The following is a 21,546-nucleotide window of genomic DNA, read 5'->3' as shown; positions in this document are numbered from 1 at the left end:
AGATGCATAAAAGGATTAACATCACATGCAAATCATAAGTGACATGATATGGCCATCAACTCGTGCTTTTGATCTCCATCTCCAAAGCACCGGCATGATCTCCATCGTCATCGGCATGACACCATGATCTCCATCATCGTGTTGCCATCGGGGTTGTCACACCAACCATGCTTCTACTACTATTGCTACCGCTTAGCGATAAAGTAAAGCATTACATAGCGCTTAATGATTGACACGCAGGTCATACAATAATTAAAGACAACCCTATGGCTCTTGCCGGTTGCCGTATGCATCGACATGCAAGTTGATATAAACTATTACAAACATGATCATCTCATACATCAAATATATTTCATCATGTCTTTGGCCATATCATATCACAACATACCCTGCAAAAACAAGTTAGACGTCCTCTAATTGTTGTTGCATGTTTTACGTGGCTGCTATGGGTATCTAGCAAGAACGATTCTTACCTACGCAAAACCACAACGGTGATATGCAAGTTGCTATTGGTATCTAGCAAGGACCGCCTTTGTCGAACCCGATTCAACTAAGGTGGGAGAGATAGACACCCTCCAGCCATCTTTATGCAACAAAGTCACATGTCTGTCGATGGAACCGCTCTCATGTACGTGGACATGTAAAGTTGGTCCGGGCCGCTTCATCCCACAATACCGCCGAATCAAGAAAAGACCGAGGAAGGAAGCAATCTGAATATCAACGCCCACAAACTCCTTTGTGTTCTACTCGTCATGCCATCTACGCATAGACCTAGCTCATGATGCCACTATTGGGGAATGTTGCATGGAAAACAAAAAATTTCCTACACTCACCAAGATCCAATCTAGGAGATGACCATCTACGAGAGGAGATATTGGATCTACATACCCTTGTAGATCGCTAAGCGGAAGTGTTAAGAAACACGATTGATGTAGTCGAACGTCTTAGCGATCCAATCACGATCCGTCCCACGAACTCCCAATCTAGTGCCGAACGGACGACACCTCCACGTTCAACACACGTACGGCTTGATGACGCCTTCACCTCCTCGATCCAGTGAGCGATGGTGAAGTAGTAGCTCGAGTCCTCCGGCAGCACGACGGCGTGGTGGCGGTGGTGGTGGCGGAATCTCGGCAGAGCTTCGCTAAGCACTACGAAGAGGAAGAGGGATGCGAGGGAGAGGAGAGGCAGCGTCGTGGCATGGAGATGTGCTCAAGGGTGCGACTGCCCTCTCTCTACCTCTCTATATATAGGGAAAGGGAGGAGGGGTGGCTCCCCTAGGGTTTCCCCTAGGGGGCGGCCAGGGCAGATGGGATCTTCCCTAGGGTGACTTGCCCCCCAAGCCGGGAGGTGGGAAGCCCTAGGGGGCGCCCCAACCCTCCTGGTTACGTGAGATAGGGTGAGGGGGGCGCTCAGCCCCTTAGAGCATCTCCAGCCGTTCGGCCCCCCAGGACGCCAAAAAAGAGCCGCCTAGGGGTGAACCGGCACTTGCTTGGCGCGTGGGGGCGATTGCGTGCCCAGTCGATGCCCCCAGGTCGCCGCCAAAATCACGCGAGCTCGGCGATATTTCATACAAAATTTGTACAACCTCGGTGATCTGGCACAAACTCGGCGAAACTTCATTGAAATTTGTACAAAAAACAGATAAAACATGCAAACTACGCCAAACTACGCCTAGCCCTGCTACGCTGCGGCCACCGCACTCCATCTACATGCCGAGAAGCCTGTAGAAATGGCTGTAGTCGCCGCCGTCTTCGTCGTCGTTATCGCGCACCTCGCCGGAGCCGCCGCCGTCCCTGCTGCACCCCTGGCCAGGGTCGCCGACGCGCGGAGGGGCGTTGGACGGCCCGGCCTCGGCCTCCTCGTCGCTGTCGAGGATGATGATGCCGCCCTCTTCGCGCCCGCGGTGCCGGGCCTGATGCTCCGCGTATGCCTGGTGCTGGCGGCGCACCTGCTCGCGGACGTAGTCCTCCTCGCCCACTTGAGGGCGGCCTCGTCGTCGGGGGCCACCATGTCCGCGTGCTCTGGCTTCACGGGGAGCAGCCTCGGCTCGGGCTTCGGCCGGACCAGGCGGAGGGAGCGCGGGGAGGGCGGGCACCCTCGTTGATGACGAGGGCGCCGCTGCGGGTGCGGCGCCGGAGCGGCGTCTCCTCCGGCTCCGGCTTGACGGGGCGGAGCACCGGCGAGCCGGAGGAGAGAGAGCCAGAGCCTGACGACGAGGACGTCCCCGGCTCCATTCGCCGCGGCGTCCAGGAGCTGCCACGGCGGCCAGAGAAGGATGGCCGCGGCAGGTACTCGAGGCGCGGCGTGTTGCCGGTCTCGATGTAGTCGAGGACGGCCTCGAGGGTGCGGCCTAGCACGCCCCACCACTCGCGCCGCCCATCGGTGTTGAGGCGGCCGCAAGGGCTGATGCCATTGGCGGAGGCGATCTGCTCTTCGCGGCGGCGCTCGAAGTACATCGTCCACAGCGTGTCGCTGTCGGCGGCGTACCTCGGCTCGTTCCGCTACTCCTCCGTCAGCGACGAGCGGATGCGGGCGATCTCGGCCCGCCGTGCCACCCCTTCGGGCACTGGTGGCACCGGGACGCCACCGACGCTTAGCCTCCACGCCCCCGGCACACGCATGTCAGGGGCACCAGTTACTCGGCCTCGTAGAGGAGGCGCGCCTCCGACTCTTGGAGATGGCGGCGGCCGAAGCCGTTCGCCACCGCGCCGTCGCTTGGGAACCTCTCAGCCATTTGCTCATTGGCGGGGAAGGGGGGAGTGTGCTGCTTTGTGTGGCGATGCGAGGTGAAGTGTGGCAGTTGTGGCGTTCACCGGCGGGGGATCGGCTTTTATAGCCGTAGCCGGGTGGCGAGAGCCTGCATGCCGGGCGACGCGTGGCGGGAGCGGGTGGGACGCGCGTCGGTGGCGCCTTCACTGCACTGCCCGTGAGGCATCAATGGAGGCTAACCGGCGCGGCAGCCTTCGCATTGATTCCCACGGGAACCGAGGCGATGAGGACGACGAAGCGGCGTCTCGCTGACGCGGCGGGCCCATCCCCGTTCACGCCAAAAACACTTCCCCGGCGCCCCCAGGCGCCCCCAGCGCGCCGGGTTCGGCCTGGGTCCGCCGGCGCCAGTTTCGGCCCAAACCGGTGAAAAACGGGCTCCTAGGGGCACGACTGGGCCGATTTTCGGCCGCCGGCGGCAAAAAAAGGCCTGGGGGGCTGTTGGGGGTAAGGATGGCAATTTTACCCATGGGTACGGGTACCCGCGGGTACCGTACCCGCATGGGCAGGGTATGGGCATAATTGTATACACATGGTTAGTACCCATACCCTACCCGTTAAGTCATGGGTAGGGCACGGGTATAGCCTTGTACCCATGGATATACCCATAACATACCCATTTATGCTGATATGTGGACCTTACACATTATGTGTGTCGTGAGCTTGTGAACTTATGTTAAAGTTTTTACCAATTGTCAATTGAACTGAGATGATTGTCATGTAATCATTTATCTGTTATTGAGTTGAGATAAATATTTTTTTGTGAAATGTGATATCGATGGATATAAAATTATGAATAACTTGTGTACTGTTTGATCTACCCGTTGGGTACCCAATGTGTATGGGTGCCCATCGGGTATGGGTAAAGGTTCATACCCGTGGGTACGGGTGGGTAGAATTTTGTACCCATTAAGTACATTGGTATGGGTATGGTATTGCTCTACCCGCCCCATACCCTACCCATTGCCATCCTTAGTTGGGGGCGCGGCTGGAGATGCTCTTAGTGGGCTGGTTTGCCCCCTCCCCTTGGCCCATGCCCCCCCAACACTTGCCGCCTCCACCCCCCCCCCCCAAAACCCCTTTCGGTGACGCTGGTCATCACCCGGTACCCCCGGAACAATTCCAGACTCCAATACCCTTCGTCCAATATATCAATCTTCACCTCCGGACCATTCTGGAGGTCCTCGTCATGTCCGGGATCTCATCCGGGACTACGAACAACCTTCGGTAACCACCATAATGACTCAACTATACTTATATCGTTACCAAACGTTAAGTGTGTAGACCCTGCGGGTTCGAGAATTATGCAAACATGACCGAGACACCTCTACGATCAATAACCAATAGCAGGACCTAGATGCCCATAGGTTCCTACATATTCTATGAAGATCTTATCGGTCAAACCTCGATGTCAAGGATTCAGCTAATCCCGTATGCAGTTCCCTTTATCTATCGGTATGTTACTTGCTCGAGATTCGATCGTCGGTATCTCCATACCTAGTTCAATCTCGTTACCGACAAGTCTCTTTACTCGTTCCGTAATACAAGATCCCGTGACTAACTCATTGGTCACATTGCTTGCAAGCTTATTGTGATGTTGTATTACCGAGTGGGCCCTAAGATACCTCTCCGTCATACGGAGTGACAAATCCCAGTCTTGATGCATGCCAACTCAACAGACACCTTCAGAGATACCTGTAGAGCACCTTTATAGTCACCCAGTTAGGTTGCGACGTTTGGTACACACAAGGCACTCCTCCGGTGTCAGTGAGTTGCATGATCTCATGGTCATAGGAACATATACTTGACATGCAGAAAACGATAGCAATAAACTTAACACGATCATATGCTACGTTCATAGTTTGGGTATTGCCCATCACATCATTCTCCTAATGATGTGATACCATTATCAAATGACAACTCATGTCCATGGCTAGGAAACCATAGCCATCTTTGATCAACGAGCTAGTCCGGTAGAGGCTCACTGATGAGGACATCCCAACCATGGGCACCACACCACCAATCATCAACGGTCCAATCACAAGAAGTCGCGCAATGCAAATACATGATGAGGTGAACGCTAACTTAAGTATATCATTTGACCTTGAAAACATGGTTGTGCCTTCACCTCCTTTGTTGTTTGTTGAACTCAGGTGCGATATCGAAGAAGGCCAAACACATTTCAGTCCATGCAAAACAATGTTTTATGGCGAAGAAACAAAGTTAGGGATTCATCAAGAGTGAGTTGTCTGCTGAAGAAACATTGTTCCGATTCTGAAGAAACAATGTTTTGCACGAGTTTGGATATTCCAACTTGCGAAAGGTTCCCAGAACTCGAGTTTGCTGCTGAAGGAAACATTGTTCGACTCTAGTGAACAATGTTTGGTCGGGAACTGCCAACCACCTCCAACGAGAGTATTCCAGAAGCTACCTCATTAAGTCTTGAAGCCATTAGTCAAATAAAGCTGGTTCACTTTCACACCTAAGCTGGTTCCAGAAGCTAGTTCTCTTTCACACCTATCCAGTGGGTTGTCACGACTATAAATAGGCTAGTTCTTCCCTTCGTTGGGGACTTTTGCCATTTCTATCAAAAACCAAAGACATAGCTCCTCCTGAGATTGGAGAGCTCTTGTTATCCTTATTCTCGTGATTCCTTGAGAAATTGCTCCTAATTCGTGCTCCACGACTAGATTGTTGGGGAACGTAGCAGAAATTCAAAATTTTCTACGCATCACCAAGATCAATCTATGGAGTTTACTAGCAACAAGAGGGAAGGAGTGCATCTACATACCCTTGTAGATCGCGAGCGGAAGCGTTCAAGAGAACGGGGTTGATGGAGTCGTACTCGTCGTGATCCAAATCACCATTGATCCTAGCGTCGAACGGACGGCACCTCCGCGTTCAACACACGTACGGAGCAGCAACGTCTCCTCCTTCTTGATCCAGCAAGGGGGGAGGAGAGGTTGATGGAGATCCAGCAGCACGACGGCGTGGTGGTGGAAGTAGCGGGATTCCAACAGGGCTTCGCCGAGCGCTGCGGGAGGAGGGAGATGTGTCACGGGAGGGAGAGGGAGGCGCCAGGGCTTAGGTATTGCTGCCCTCCCTCCCCCCCACTATATATAGGGCCAAGGGAGAGGGGGGCACAGCCTTGGGACCATTCTGGAACTCCTCGTGACGTCCGGGATCTCATCCGGGACTCTGAACAACTTTCGGGTTACCGCATACTAATATCTCTACAACCCTAGCGTCACCGAACCTTAAGTGTGTAGACCCTACGGGTTCGGGAGACAAGCAGACATGACCGAGACGACTCTCCGGTCAATAACCAACAGCGGGATCTGGATACCCATGTTGGCTCCCACATGCTCCTCGATGATCTCATCGGATGAACCACGATGTCGAGGATTCAATCAATCCCGTATACAATTCCCTTTGTCAATCGGTATGTTACTTGCCCGAGATTCGATCGTCGGTATCCCGATACCTTGTTCAATCTCGTTACCGGCAAGTCTCTTTACTCGTTCCGTAACACATCATCCCGTGATCAACTCCTTGGTCACATTGTGCACATTATGATGATGTCCTACCGAGTGGGCCCAGAGATACCTCTCCGTTTACACGGAGTGACAAATCCCAGTCTCGATTCGTGCCAACCCAACAGACACTTTCGGAGATACCTGTAGTGCACCTTTATAGCCACCCAGTTACGTTGTGACGTTTGGTACACCCAAAGCATTCCTACGGTATCCGGGAGTTGCACAATCTCATGGTCTAAGGAAATGATACTTGACATTAAAAAAGCTCTTAGCAAACGAACTACACGATCTTGTGCTAGGCTTAGGATTGGGTCTTGTCCATCACATCATTCTCCTAATGATGTGATCCCGTTATCAACGACATCCAATGTCCATGGTCAGGAAACCATAACCATCTATTGATCAACGAGCTAGTCAACTAGAGGCTTACTAAGGACATGGTGTTGTCTATGTATCCACACATGTATCTGAGTTTCCTATCAATACAATTCTAGCATGGATAATAAACGATTATCATGAACAAGGAAATATAATAATAACCAATTTATTATTGCCTCTAGGGCATATTTCCAACAGTCTCCCACTTGCACTAGAGTCAATAATCTAGTTCACATCACCATGTGATTAACACTCACAGGTCACATCACCATGTGACCAACATCCAAAGAGTTTACTAGAGTCAACAATCTAGTTCACATCACTATGTGATTAACACTCAATGAGTTCTGGTTTGATCATGTTATGCTTGTGAGAGAGGTTATTAGTCAACGGGTCTGAACCTTTCAGATCCGTGTGTGCTTTACGAATATCTATGTCATCTTGTGGATGCTACTACGCGCTACTTGGAGCCATTTCAAATAACTGCTCTACTATACGAATCCGGTTTACTACTCAGAGTCATCCGGATTAGTGTCAAAGTTCGCATCGACGTAACCCTTTACGACGGACTCCTTTTCACCTCCATAATCGAGAAAATTTCTTAGTCCACTAGATACTAAGGATAAGTTTGACCGTTGTCATGCGATCCATTCCCGGATCACTATTGTACCCCTTGACCAACTCATGGCAAGGCACACTTCATGTGCGGTACACAGCATAGCATATGTAGAGCCTACGTCTAAAGCATAGGGGACGACCTTCGTCCTTTCTCTCTCTTCTGCTGTGGTCAGGTCTTGAGTCTTACTCAATACTCACACCTTGTAACACAGCCAAGAACTCCTTCTTTGCTGATCTATTTTGAACTCTTTCAAAATCATGTCAAGGTGTGCGTTCTTTGAAAGTATCATCAGGCGTCTTGATCTATCTCTATAGATCTTGATGCCCAATATGTAAGCAGCTTTATCCAGGTCTTCCTTTGAAAAACTCCTTTCAAACAACCCTTTATGCTTTCCAGAAATTTTACATCATTTCGGATCAACAATATGTCATTCACATATACTTATCAGAAATGTTGTAGCGCTCCCACTCACTTTATTGTAAATACAAGTTTCTAACAAACTTTGTATAAACCCAAAAACTTTGATCACTCCATCAAAGCGTATATTCTGACTCCGAGATGCTTGCTCTAATCCATGGAAGGATCGCTGGAGCTAGCATACCTTTTAGCATCCTTAGGATCGACAAAACCTTTCTGATTGTATCACATACAACCTTTCCTTACGAAAACTGGTAAGGAAACTTGTTTTGACATCCATCTGCCAGATTTCATAAATGCAGCTAATGCTAACATGATTCCGACGGACTTAAGCATTGCTACAGATGAGAAAAATCTCATCGTAGTCAACTCCTTGAACTTGTGAAAATACTCTTTGCCACAAGTCGAGCTTCATAGACGGTAACCTTACCGTCCACGTCCGTCTTCTTCTTAAAGATCCATTTATCTCAATGGCTTGCCGATCATCGGGCAAGTTCACCAAAGTCCATGCTTTGTTCTGATACATGGATCCTATCTCGGATTTCATGGATTCTAACCATTTGTCGGAATATGGGCCCACCATCGCTTCTCCATAGCTCGTAGGTCAAGTATTGTCTAACAACAGGATCACGTACCACTCTGAAGTAGTACGCATCCTCGTCGTCCTACGAGGTTTGGTAGTGACTTGATCCGAAGTTTCATGATCACTATCATAAGCTTCCACTTCAATTGGTGTAGGTGCCACAGGAACAACTTCTTGTGCCCTGCTACACACTAGTTGAAGTGACGGTTCAATAACCTCATCAAGTCTCTACCATCCTCCCACTCAATTCTTTCGAGAGAAACTTTTCCTCGAGAAAGGACCTGTTTCTAGAAGCAATTACTTTTGCTTCCAGATCTGAAATAGGAGGTATACCCAACTGTTTTGGGTATTCTATGAAGATGCATTTATCCGCTTTGGGTTCGAGCTTATCAGCCTGAAACTTTTTCACATAAGCATCGCAGCCCCAAACTTTTAAGAAACGACAATTTAGGTTTCTCTAAATGGTGTCGTCTCAACGGAATTGCGTGGTGCCCTATTTAAAGTGAATGTAGTTGTCTCCAATGCCTAACCCATAAACGATAGTAGTAAAGAGACATCATGGTATGCACCATATCCAATAGGGTGCAGTTATGATGTTCGGACACACCATCACATTGTGGTGTTCCAGGCGGTATTAATTGTGAAACAATTTCCACAATTTCTTAATTGTGTGCCAAACTCGTAACTCAGATACTCATCTCTATGATCATATCACAGACATTTTATCCTCTTTTCACGACGATCTTCAACTTCACTCTGAAATTACTTGAACCTTTCAATAATTCAGACTTGTGTTTCATCAAGTAAATACACTCAGCATCTACTCAAATCATCCGTGAAGTAAGAACATAACGATATCCACTGCATGCCTCAGCACTCATTGGACTGCATACATCAAAATGTATTACTTCCAATAAGTTGCTCTCTTGTTCCATCTTACTGAAAATGAGGCCTTTCAGTCATCTTGCCCATGTGGTATGATTTGCATGTCTCAAGTGATTCAAAAACAAGTGAGTCCAAACGATCCATCTGCATGGAGTTTCTTCATGCATATATACCAATAGACATGGTTCGCATGTCTCAATCTTTTCAAAAACGAGTGAGTCCAAAGATCCATCTACATGGAGCTTCTTCATGCGTTCTATACCAATATGACTCAAATGGCAGTGCCACAAGTATGTGGTACTATCATTACTATCGTATATCTTTTGGCATGAACATGTGTATCACTACGATCGAGATTCATTTTAGGTGCAAGACCATTGAAGGTATTATTCAAATAAACAGAGTAACCATTATTCTCCTTAAATGAATAACCGTATTGCGATAAACACAATCCAATCATGTTTATGCTCAACACCAAATAACAATTATTTAGGTTTAACACCAATCTCGATGGTAGAGGGAGCATGTGATGCTTGATCACATCAACCTTGGAAACACTTCCAACACATATCGTCATCTCACCTTTAGCTAGCCTCCGTTTATTCCGCAGCTTTTATTTCGAGTTACTAACACTTAGCAACCGAACCGGTATCTAATACCCTGGTGCTGCTAGGAGTACTAGTAAAGTACACATTCATATAATGTATATCCAATATACTTCTGTCGACCTTGCCTGCCTTCTCATCTACCAAGTATCTAGGGCAGTTCTGCTTCAGTGACCGTTCCCCTCATTACAGAAGCACTTAGTCTCGGGTTTGGGTTCAACCTTGGGATTTTTCACTAGAGCAGCAAATGATTTGTTGTTTCATGAAGTATCCCTTTTGCCCTTGCCCTTCTTGAAACTAGTGGTTTTACTAACCATCAACAATTGATGCTCCTATTTGATTTCTACTTTCGCGGTGTCAAACATCGCGAGTTGCTCAAGGATCATCATATCTATCCCTGATATGTTATAGTTCATCACGAAGCTCTAATAGCTTGGTGGCAGTGACTATGGAGAACCATCACTATCTTATCTGGAAGATTAACTCCCACTCGATTCAAGCGATTGTAGTACTCAGACAATCTGAGCACATGCTCAACGATTGAGCTTTTCTCCCTCAGTTTGCAGGCTTAAGAAACCTGTCAGAGGTCTCATACCTCTTGACGTGGGCACTAGTCTGAAATCCAATTTCAGTCTTCGGAACATCTCATATGTTCCGTGACGTTTCAAAACATCTTTGGTGCCACAATTCTAAACCGTTAGCATTACGCACTGAACTATCACGTAGTCATCAAAACGTGTATGCCAGATGTTTCGCAACATCTACAGACGACGCTGAGGTTCAGCACACCGAGCGGTGCATTAAGGACATAAGCCTTCTGTGCAGCAATGAGGACAATCCTCAGTTTACGGACCCAGTCCGCATAATTGCTACTATCAACTTTCAACTAAATTTTCTCTAGGAACATATCTTAAACAGTAGAACTAAAGCGCGAGCTATGACATAATTTGCAAAGACCTTTTGGCTATGTTCATGATAATGAAGTTCATCTGATTATTTAATGAACTCCCACTCAGATAGACATCCCTCTAGTCATCTAAGTGATACATGATCCGAGTCAAACTAGGCCGTGTCCGATCATCACGTGAGACAGACTAGTCATCATCGGTGAACATCTCCATGTTGATCGTATCTACTATACGACTCATGTTCGACCTTTCGGTCTCTTGTGTTCCGAGGCCATGTCTGTACATGCTAGGCTCGTCAAGTCAACCTAAGTGTTTCGCATGTGTTCCGAGGCCATGTATGTACATGCCAGGCTCGTCAACACCCGTTGTATTCGAACGTTAGAATCTATCACACCCGATCATCACGTGGTGCTTCGAAACAACGAACCTTCGCAATGGTGCACAGTTAGGGGGAACACGTCTCTTGAAATTTTAGTGAGGGATCATCTTATTTATGCTACCGTCGTTCTAAGCAAATAAGATGTAAACATGACAAACATCACATGCAAATCATAAGGTGACATGATATGGCCAATATCATCTTGCGCCTTTTGATCTCCATCTTCGAGGCGCGGCATGATCACCTTCGTCACCGGCATGACACCATGATCTCCATCATCATGATCTCCATCATCATGATCTCCATCATCGTGTCTTCATGAAGTTGTCTCGCCAACTATTACTTCTACTACTATGGCTAACGGTTAGCAATAAAGTAAAGTAATTACATGGCGTTTTCATTGACACGCAGGTCATACAATAAATTAAGACAACTCCTATGGCTCCTGCCGGTTGTCATACTCATCGACATGCAAGTCGTGATTCCTATTACAAGAACATGATCAATCTCATACATCACATATATCATTCATCACATCCTTTTGGCCATATCACATCACATAGCATACCCTGCAAAAACAAGTTAGACGTCCTCTAATTGTTGTTGCATGTTTTACGTGGCTGCTATGGGATTCTAGCAAGAACGTTTCTTACCTACGCAAAAGCCACAACGTGATATGCCAATTTCTATTCACCCTTCATAAGGACCCTTTTCATCGAATCCGATCCGACTAAAGTGGGAGAGACAGACACCCGCTAGCCACCTTATGCAACTAGTGCATGTCAGTCGGTGGAACCTGTCTCACGTAAGAGTACGTGTAAGGTCGGTCCGGGCCGCTTCATCCCATGATGCCGCCGAATCAAGATAAGACTAGTAACGGCAAGTAAATTGACAAAATCGACGCCCACAACTACTTTGTGTTCTACTCGTGCATAGAAACTACGCATAGACCTAGCTCATGATGCCACTGTTGGGGAACGTAACAGAAATTCAAAATTTTCTACGCATCACCAAGATCAATCTATGGAGTTTACTAGCAACGAGAGGGAAGGAGTGCATCTACATACCCTTGTAGATCGCGAGCGGAAGCGTTCAAGAGAACGGGGTTGATGGAGTCGTACTCGTTGTGATCCAAATCACCGATGATCCTAGCGCCGAACGGACGGCACCTCCGTGTTCAACACACGTACGGAGCAGCGACGTCTCCTCCTTCTTGATCCAGCAAGGGGGGAGGAGAGGTTGATGGAGATCCAGCAGCACGACGGCGTGGTGGTGGAAGTAGCGGGATTCCAACAGGGCTTCGCCGAGCGCTGCGGGAGGAGGGAGATGTGTCACAGGAGGGAGAGGGAGGCGCCAGGGCTTAGGTATTGTTGCCCTCCCTCCCCCCCACTATATATAGGGCCAAGGGAGAGGGGGGGCGCAGCCTTGGCCCTTCCTCCAAGGAAGGGTGCGGCCAGGGAGGAGTCCATCCTCCCCAAGGCACCTCGGAGGTGCCTTCCCCCTTTAGGACTCTCCCTTTATCTTATCTCTTGGCGCATGGGCCTCTTGGGGCTGGTTCCCTTGGCCCATATAGGCCAAGGCTCACACCCCACAGCCCATGTGGCCCCCCCGGGGCATGTGGACCCCTTGGTGGACCCCCGGACCCCTTTCGGCACTCCCGGTACAATACCGATAATGCGCGAAACTTTTCCGGCGACCAAAACAAGACTTCCCACATATAAATCTTTACCTCCGGACCATTCCGGAACTCCTCGTGACGTCCGGGATCTCATCCGGGACTCCGAACAACTTTCGGGTTACCGCATACTAATATCTCTACAACCCTAGCGTCACCGAACCTTAAGTGTGTAGACCCTACGGGTTCGGGAGACAAGCAGACATGACCGAGACGACTCTCCGGTCAATAACCAATAGCGGGATCTGGATACCCATGTTGGCTCCCACATGCTCCTCGATGATCTCATCGGATGAACCACGATGTCGAGGATTCAATCAATCCCGTATACAATTCCCTTTGTCAATCGGTATGTTACTTGCCCGAGATTCGATCGTCGGTATCCCGATACCTTGTTCAATCTCGTTACCGGCAAGTCTCTTTACTCGTTCCGTAACACATCATCCCGTGATCAACTCCTTGGTCACATTGTGCACATTATGATGATGTCCTACCGAGTGGGCCCAGAGATACCTCTCCGTTTACACGGAGTGACAAATCCCAGTCTCGATTCGTGCCAACCCAACAGACACTTTCGGAGATACCTGTAGTGCACCTTTATAGCCACCCAGTTACGTTGTGACGTTTGGTACACCCAAAGCATTCCTACGGTATCCGGGAGTTGCACAATATCATGGTCTAAGGAAATGATACTTGACATTAGAAAAGCTCTTAGCAAATGAACTACACGATCTTGTGCTAGGCTTAGGATTGGGTCTTGTCCATCACATCATTCTCCTAATGATGTGATCCCGTTATCAACGACATCCAATGTCCATGGTCAGGAAACCGTAACCATCTATTGATCAACGAGCTAGTCAACTAGAGGCTTACTAGGGACATGGTGTTGTCTATGTATCCACACATGTATCTGAGTTTCCTGTCAATACAATTCTAGCATGGATAATAAACGATTATCATGAACAAGGAAATATAATAATAACCAATTTATTATTGCCTCTAGGGCATATTTCCAACATAGATCGTGTTGTGTGGGTTAGAGTTCGTGGTTTTCCTTGCGGATTGCACCTATCCCGTGCTCCACGACTTGAGCGTGGTTGTGTGGGGTAGTATTGCAGGTTTTGGATCGGCGAATGTTCGGATTGCAAGCCTTGGTGAGCATCCTCCTCGTCGGGTCATAATCTCTTATTTTCCATTTCCCGGCTGCTTGCAGCTAGTTATCCCCATCCATTTATCGATCCTACGCCGTGAAGATCGGACCTCCCCTTGTACTCCCTCTTCTCCGAAGACGGGCTCGCATCATCTGGTATTCAGAGCAAGGTTTACACGGTAGGATCTGTATCTTTGTTGCTAGATCTATCCTTTTTAGTTTGGTTTTCCCCATCCTAATGTCCAAAGCCAAAAAGCCACAAAAAAATCCAAGCCTTTGTTGCTGAGATCTAGTTGTTTGCTTTCCTCTTTGTGTTTGCACCAATTTCTATCCAAAGTTGCTGCTGTTTTTCATCGAGTCTTGTTGTTGGATCTATTGTGTTGCAAAAAAGAGAGAAAAAAAGCGAGTAAAAAAAAGAGAGAGAGGAAAAAAGAGTGAAAAAAGAGCAAAAAAAGAGAGAAGAGAAAGTGTGAGCAAGTGCGCAATCATATTCAGTTTGGTGAGAAATTTCAGAAGTTGAAGTGGCAAGTGTTGCAGCTCAAACGTGGTGCAAGGATCTACAAATTTTTCTTGTTCTTTTGGTTTGCATCAATTGGATCTCAGCACTAGCCCTCCCTTTTTACCCCACCCAGATCCACCTAGAAACCGTTAGCTTCCTTCCTTTCATTCGCCTGTCCACTCCTGATTTGCTACTTCCGCATAGCTGTCAAGGAATCATTAGAATTTGGGTAAGCAAGAAGGTGAGCTGAGTGTTTTCCACATATATTTTTCTTTCGTCCACTTGTTTGCAAGAGTTAACATGACAGGATCCAACTCGAGTGTACATGGACATCAACATGTGGAAGATGATCTCCCAAAAACTCGCGCAGCACTTGGTGATATGATTGAGGAGAGTATAGTTGTAGCTATGCGATGGATGTTCGGTGGTCGTCTTCCTATCGCGGGTAAAAGGGATCAACATCAACACAGCCCCACTGCCTCGATGGTCGCCGACAACCGGCAACGTCAAGAACACAACGATCACCATGTTGGTCATGGAAGAGCGGCAGGAGCTGCTGCCCACGGCGCCCCTGCTGTTGGTGCTGAACGGAGCCGTGGTGACGTTGCTGCCCCCCGTGAGGGTGGGCTGCATGGAGGAGAAGCTCGCGGGCGAGGCCATGACCCCCGCGGGTTTGCTGCTGATCACCGGCGACGAGCGGCACATGATGGTGATGGCATCTTCCTTGAAGATCTCTCCGAGCATGGTGACGAAGATGAAGGCATGGGAGACTATGAACCCTACTCCCCGCCTCGCCATGGTGCTATTTTTGGTTGCAATGGTCATCATTATGACCGTCGTGATTAGGATGACCGTGACAACCAAGCGAGAGTGAAGCTACATGTGCCATCATTCACGGGAAAAGAGGATCCGGATGCATATATTGAGTGGGAAGAGAAGTGTGATAAAATGTGGAATCAGTTGCAAGACGATCGGTTGTTGTCAGGCAATAATCATATCCGCAGCTGGAATTTGATGAAGGAAGTCATGAGGCGCCGTTTTGTTCCATCATACTATGAGAGGCAATTGTACAAGCGGTTCCAGGGGCTCACTCAAGGTTCCCGCACTGTTGAGGAGTACTATAAAGAGATGGAGGTGCTGCTAATTCGGACAAGAACCCGTGAAAGTGATGAGGCGAAGATGGCAAGATTTTTACATGGGCTGAATGATGAAATATCAGATTTTGTGGAGATGTTTCCTTATGATACATTACAAGATGTGGTACATCAAGCTATAAGAGTTGAGAAGAAGAATATGCGTAATGGTCGTACTCGTGCTTTCCAAGGCCGCACCACCACGCGCTCATGGCAGCGAACACAACAGCCATATGGTTCTCAGTTTGAGGGTGCACCACCTAGGCACCCACATGCCTCGACGGCTTCCTCACCTGCTATTCGCAATCAAGATAAGAGGCCATCAGCTATAGCAGGAGTATCCTCTGCTCCACCTCCAGAAAAGAGTTCTACACGCAGCAGCGACATTCAATGCCACAAGTGCAAAGGAAGAGGTCATATTTCTTCGGAATGTCCAAGCAAACGAACTATGATCATCAATGAACGAGGTGAATGGGAGTCTGAAAGTGACCCTGAAGGTGGCAATGATGAAGTAGAAGAGGAGCAAGGTTGGGAAGTAGGAGGAACTATTTTCTCTCATGAGGAACTTGATGGAGAAGCTTTGGTTGTATGTTGTTCACTTAACGCCCAGGTTGTGGAGGAGGAAAAGGGGCAGCGGCATAATCTTTTCCACACCCGTTGCCTTGTCAACTCAAAGATATGTCGAGTGATTGTTGATAGTGGCAGCTGCAACAATATTGCAAGCACGGAGATGGTCGAGAAGCTTCAATTGCAAACAAAACGTCACCCACACCCATACCGCATGCAATGGTTGAATGATTGTGGTGCCATTAAGGTGATTAGCAGCGTGCAAATACCAATTTCAGTTGGGACATATCAAGATGATGTTGAGTGTGATGTGGTGCCAATGCACGCTTGTCACTTGCTTCTTGGACGACCATGGTTGCATGACCGTGATGTGCAAATCAGCGGGCGTGCGAATCGCTTATGTTTCGTCCATAAAGGAGAAAAGTTCACTTGGCTGCCCATGACACCCGAGGAAGTCTATCTTGATGAGATGAAAAGAAAAGGAAATAAAAAGGGAGAGAGTGATCATACACAACGAGTGAGCCACCAACATAGTGAGGGAGTGTTTCCACAGCCAAAAGCTCCACAGCCAAATATGACCAAACCCCGGGAAAAACAAGGATTAGTTATAATGGCTAGGAAAAGGGATATGCGGGAATTGAGAGAACCTAATACTCCATTCTTTGTACTCATGTACAAGGAAACTTTATTGGCTGCTAACGATTTACCCTCAACCCTTCCTAGTGTTGTTTTTGATCTTTTGCAGGAGTATAAGGATGTGTTTCCCAAGGAGGTACCACCTGGTTTGCCACCAAAGCGGGGCATTGAGCACCAAATCGACTTGGTTCCGGGTGCCCCACTACCAAACCGACCACCATACCGAGCAAACCCAGAGGAGACGAAGGAAATTCAGAGGCAAGTAGAAGATCTTCTTAACAGAGGGTATGTAAGGGAAAGTCTTTCTCCTTGTGTTGTTCCTATACTTTTAGTTCCAAAGAAAGATGGTACCATGCGCATGTGCACGGATTGTAGATCTATTAACAATATAACTGTGAGATATTGGCACCCTATTCCTAGGCTCGATGACATGTTTGATGAACTTTGTGGCTCCACCATATTTTCCAAAATTGATTTGCGAAGTGGTTACCACCAAATAAGAATGAAAGAGGGTGACGAATGGAAAACTGCATTTAAGACAAAATTTGGCTTGTATGAATGGTTGGTTATGCCTTTTGGATTAACGAATGCACCTAGTACTTTCATGAGATTGATGAATCATGTGCTTAGATCCTTCATTGGCAAATTTGTAGTGGTTTACTTTGATGACATATTGATTTAGCAAAACTTTGGAGGATCATGTTGGACATATAAAATGTGTGCTTGCTGTCCTACGGGAGGAAAAGTTGTATGCTAATGTGGAAAAGTGCACATTTTGCACAAACAAGGTTGTGTTTCTTGGCTTTGTTGTTTCAGCAAAAGGTGTGGAGGTCGATGAAGAGAAGATCAAGGCTATTCGTGAGTGGATGGCTCCACAAACTGTGAGCCAAGTACGTAGCTTCCTCGGACTTGCAGGTTTCTACCGCCGGTTCGTGGAGGATTTCAGCACCATTGCTGCACCCATGAATGAGTTACTCAAGAAAGACACTCCATTCGAATGGGGTGATGCCCAAGACAAGTCCTTCCAAGAACTGAAGATGAGATTGACATCAGCCCCATTGCTTTCACTTCCTGACTTTGGTAAGACATTTGCGATTGAATGTGATGCAAGTGGTGTTGGCATTGGTGGAGTTCTAATGCAAGAAGGTAAACCCATTTCCTAATTTAGTGGGAAGCTTAATGGTCCAACTCTTGATTATTCCGTCTATGATAAAGAATTATATGCACTTGTTCGATCTTTGGAAACATGGCAGCATTACTTATTGGCCAAAAGAGTTTGTAATACATTCTGACCATGAATCTTTAAAACATCTAAAGGGCCAACTCAACCTGAACCGTAGACATGCAAAATGGAGTGAGTTCATAGAGTCTTTTCCTTATATTGAAGTACAAGAAAGGGAAGGATAACGTTGTTGCCGACGCATTATCTAGGCGCCACATTTTACTTTCCCAACTTGATGTTAAAATCCTTGCTTTAGAAAGCATCAAAGAATTGTATGCTCATGACTCATACTTTTCTGAACCATTTTCAAAGTGCAACAAGGGAAAGGGATGGGAGAAGTTTCACTTGCATGATGGATTTCTATTTCGAGCTAACAAATTGTGCATCCCAGATTGTTCTGTTCGTTTGTTGCTCTTGCAGGAGGCTCACGTTGGTGGTCTCATGGGACATTTTGGAGCTAAGAAAACTGAAAGTGTGCTCGTTGATCACTTATTTTGGCCGCGAATGAGACGTGACGTGGAGCGCTACGTGATGAGATGCGAGATTTGTCACAAAGCTAAGTCCCGCTTGAACCCTCATGGTTTATATACTCCTCTATCTATTTCGAATACTCCGTGGGAAGATATTTCTATGGATTTTGTTCTTGGTTTACCACGGACTAAGAGGGGGAGTGACTCGGTGTTTGTGGTAGTTGATCGTTTTAGCAAAATGGCACATTTTATCCCATGTCATAAGAGCGATGATGCTTCACACATTGTTGATCTGTTTTTCAGGGAAGTTGTGCGGCTACATGGAGTGCCACGCACGATTGTGTCAGACCGTGACACCAAATTTCTAAGCTACTTTTGGAAGACCTTGTGGGGAAAACTTGGCACCAAGCTCCTATTTTCCACGACATGCCACCCACAAACTGATGGACAAACTGAAGTTGTCAACCGGACGTTGTCCATGATGCTGCGAGCAGTCCTCAAGAAGAATTTGAAGATGTGGGAAGAGTGTCTACCTCATGTGGAGTTCACGTATAACAGGGCGGTACATTCGACCACTAAATTTTGCCCATTTGAACTTGTTTATGGCTTCAAACCTATTGCTCCCATCGATCTTTTGCCTTTGCCATTGCAGGAACGAACCAGCCCTGATGCAAGTAAGCGTGCTGATTTCGTCAAGAAACTTCATGCCCAGGGAAAGGAGAACATTGAGAAAATGACTGGACAATATACGAAGCGGGTAAACAAGACCAGGAAGAAGCTGGTGTTCGAGCAAGGCGATTTGGTATGGGTACACCTTCGGAATGACCGTTTTCCTGAGCAACGCAAGTGCAAGTTGCAGCCACGCGGTGATGGACCATTTACGGTGCTCGAAAGGATCAACGACAATGCTTACAAGATCGATCTTCCAGAAGAATACGGTGTTAGCCCAACCTTCAATGTCTCCGATCTTTCCCCATACTTTGGGCCTTTATAGTCGAGCACGACTCCTTCTCAAGAGGGGGAGGATGATGAGGACATCCCAACCATGGGCACCACACCACCAATCATCAACGGTCCAATCACAAGAAGCCGCGCAATGCAAATACATGATCAGGTGAACGCTAACTTAAGTATATCATTTGACCTTGAAAACATGGTTGTGCCTTCACCTCCTTTGTTGTTGGTTGAACTCAGGTACGATATCGAAGAAGGCCAAACACATTTCAGTCCGTGCAAAACAATGTTTTGTGGCGAAGAAACAAAGTTAGGAATTCATCAAGAGTGAGTTGTCTGTTGAAGAAACATTGTTCCGATTCTGACGAAACAATGTTTTGCACGAGTTTGGATATTCCAACTTGCCAAAGGTTCCCAGAACTCGAGTTTGCTGCTGAAGGAAACATTGTTCGACTCCAGTGAACAATGTTTGGTTGGGAACTGCCAACCACCTCCAACGAGAGTATTCCAGAAGCTACCTCATTAAGTCTTGAAGCCATTAGTCAAACAAAGCTGGTTCACTTTCGCACCTAAACTAGTTCCAGAAGCTAGTTCTCTTTCACACCTATCCAGGGGAGTTGTCCCGACTATAAATAGGCTAGTTCTTCCCTTCGTTGGGGACTTTTGCCATTTCTATCAAAAACCAAAGACATAGACTTCCCTTGATATTGGAGAGCTCTTGTTATCCTTATTCTCGTGATTCCTTGAGAAATTGCTCCTAATTCATGCTCCACGACTAGATCGTGTTGTGTGGGTTAGAGTTCGTGGTTTTCCTTGCGGATTGCACCTATCCCGTGCTCCACGACTTGAGCGTGGTTGTGTGGGGTAGTATTGCGGGTTGTGGATCCGGAATGTTCGGATTGCAAGCCCCGGTGAGCATCCTCCTCATCGGGTCATAATCTCTTATTTTTTGATTTTTCGGCTGCTTGCAGCTAGTTATCCTCATCCATTTATCGATCCTATGCCGTGAAGATCGGACCTCCCCTTGTACTCCCTCTTCTCCGAAGACGGGGTCGCATCACTCACTAGGGACATGTTGTTGTCTATGTATCCACACATGTATTTGAGTTTTCGGTCAATACAATTATAGCATGGATAATAAACGATTATCATGAACAAGGAAATATAATAATAATAATCACTTTATTATTGCCTCTAGGGCATATTTCCAACACCTTTTTCCTGGAAGCATTAGTGGCGTGGGCATTAACAAAGTTCGTCGCTATAGCACGAACCCCCATAGACGCCAGGTCAACATCTTGAGACTTTCCTTCATAGACCAATTTACGTCTCTCCCATCATAAATACCAAGCTGTGATGGCAATCGCTTCATGAGCATTGTGAGTCCTGGGATAAAAAGACCCTGGTCTGACAAAAGAAGCAGAAATTCAAGTACTGCCTCTCCCGCATGATCAATAGCACAAGCTCTATTAATCACCTCATACAATCCCAGCTTATTCCAAAACTCCCTTGCTTTCTGGCATAGGAACAACACATGCTTTGTGTCTTCTGGCCCGTTTGAACACTATGGGCAAAAGGGCGTAACTTTCATGTGTCTGTTAGCAAGCGTAATACGACACGGTAGAGTTTCATGCAATGTACGCCACACAAAGATTTTTTACTTTTGTCGGACATGATAATTTCTATATTCTTCCCCAAATGGGTTTAACATTAATTCGTCCCATCCCATTAGTATATTGCAGTTTCATCCCGTGTTGAAAATTCCATGCACCAAATAAGCTGATCGAATAGTGAACAACCCATTTTTGTATGGCTCCACACAGTAAAATCTGACATGTTATGCATAGAAAGGGGTATTGCGAGAACTCGTTGCGGATCAATTGGCCACATCGTTTGACTCACCAGGTCTTCATCCCACAAATTCCTTATAGGGTCAATAAGATGAGTAGGGCATTTTGGAGACCGAGCTCCATGGAGCCCTTTATTTGAAAAAAATCAAAATTCATAAATTTCAGTTTCAAAAAATTCTGGAAAAAATACACATGTATGCAAGGATGTAAAGTGCACGTGTGAAAAATTTCAGGATGAAATACCTTGAATTGCGTGCTGCACAAAAAAATAAAATCATGGACTTTAAAGATGAACAGTACATATGCTAAAA

The 21,546-nt window shown here is 47.0% G+C and overlaps 1 protein-coding gene across 1 annotated transcript; it reads left to right on the top strand.

Moving 5' to 3' along the window:
- Positions 1-15,429: 15,429 nt before the first annotated feature.
- LOC141021970 (uncharacterized) lies at positions 15,430-19,425 on the top strand. The gene is made up of 6 exons (XM_073497839.1): positions 15,430-16,350; positions 16,849-16,933; positions 17,556-17,885; positions 18,218-18,299; positions 18,382-18,433; positions 19,084-19,425. The coding sequence occupies exons 1-6, from the start codon at positions 15,430-15,432 to the stop codon at positions 19,423-19,425; spliced, it is 1,812 nt and encodes a 603-aa protein (XP_073353940.1).
- The last annotated feature ends 2,121 nt before the right edge of the window (positions 19,426-21,546 follow it).

Source organism: Aegilops tauschii, chromosome 4, assembly GCF_002575655.3.
Source record: "Aegilops tauschii subsp. strangulata cultivar AL8/78 chromosome 4, Aet v6.0, whole genome shotgun sequence".
Classification (NCBI taxonomy): Eukaryota; Viridiplantae; Streptophyta; class Magnoliopsida; order Poales; family Poaceae; genus Aegilops; species Aegilops tauschii.
This window is presented reverse-complemented; position numbering and strand designations above follow the sequence as displayed.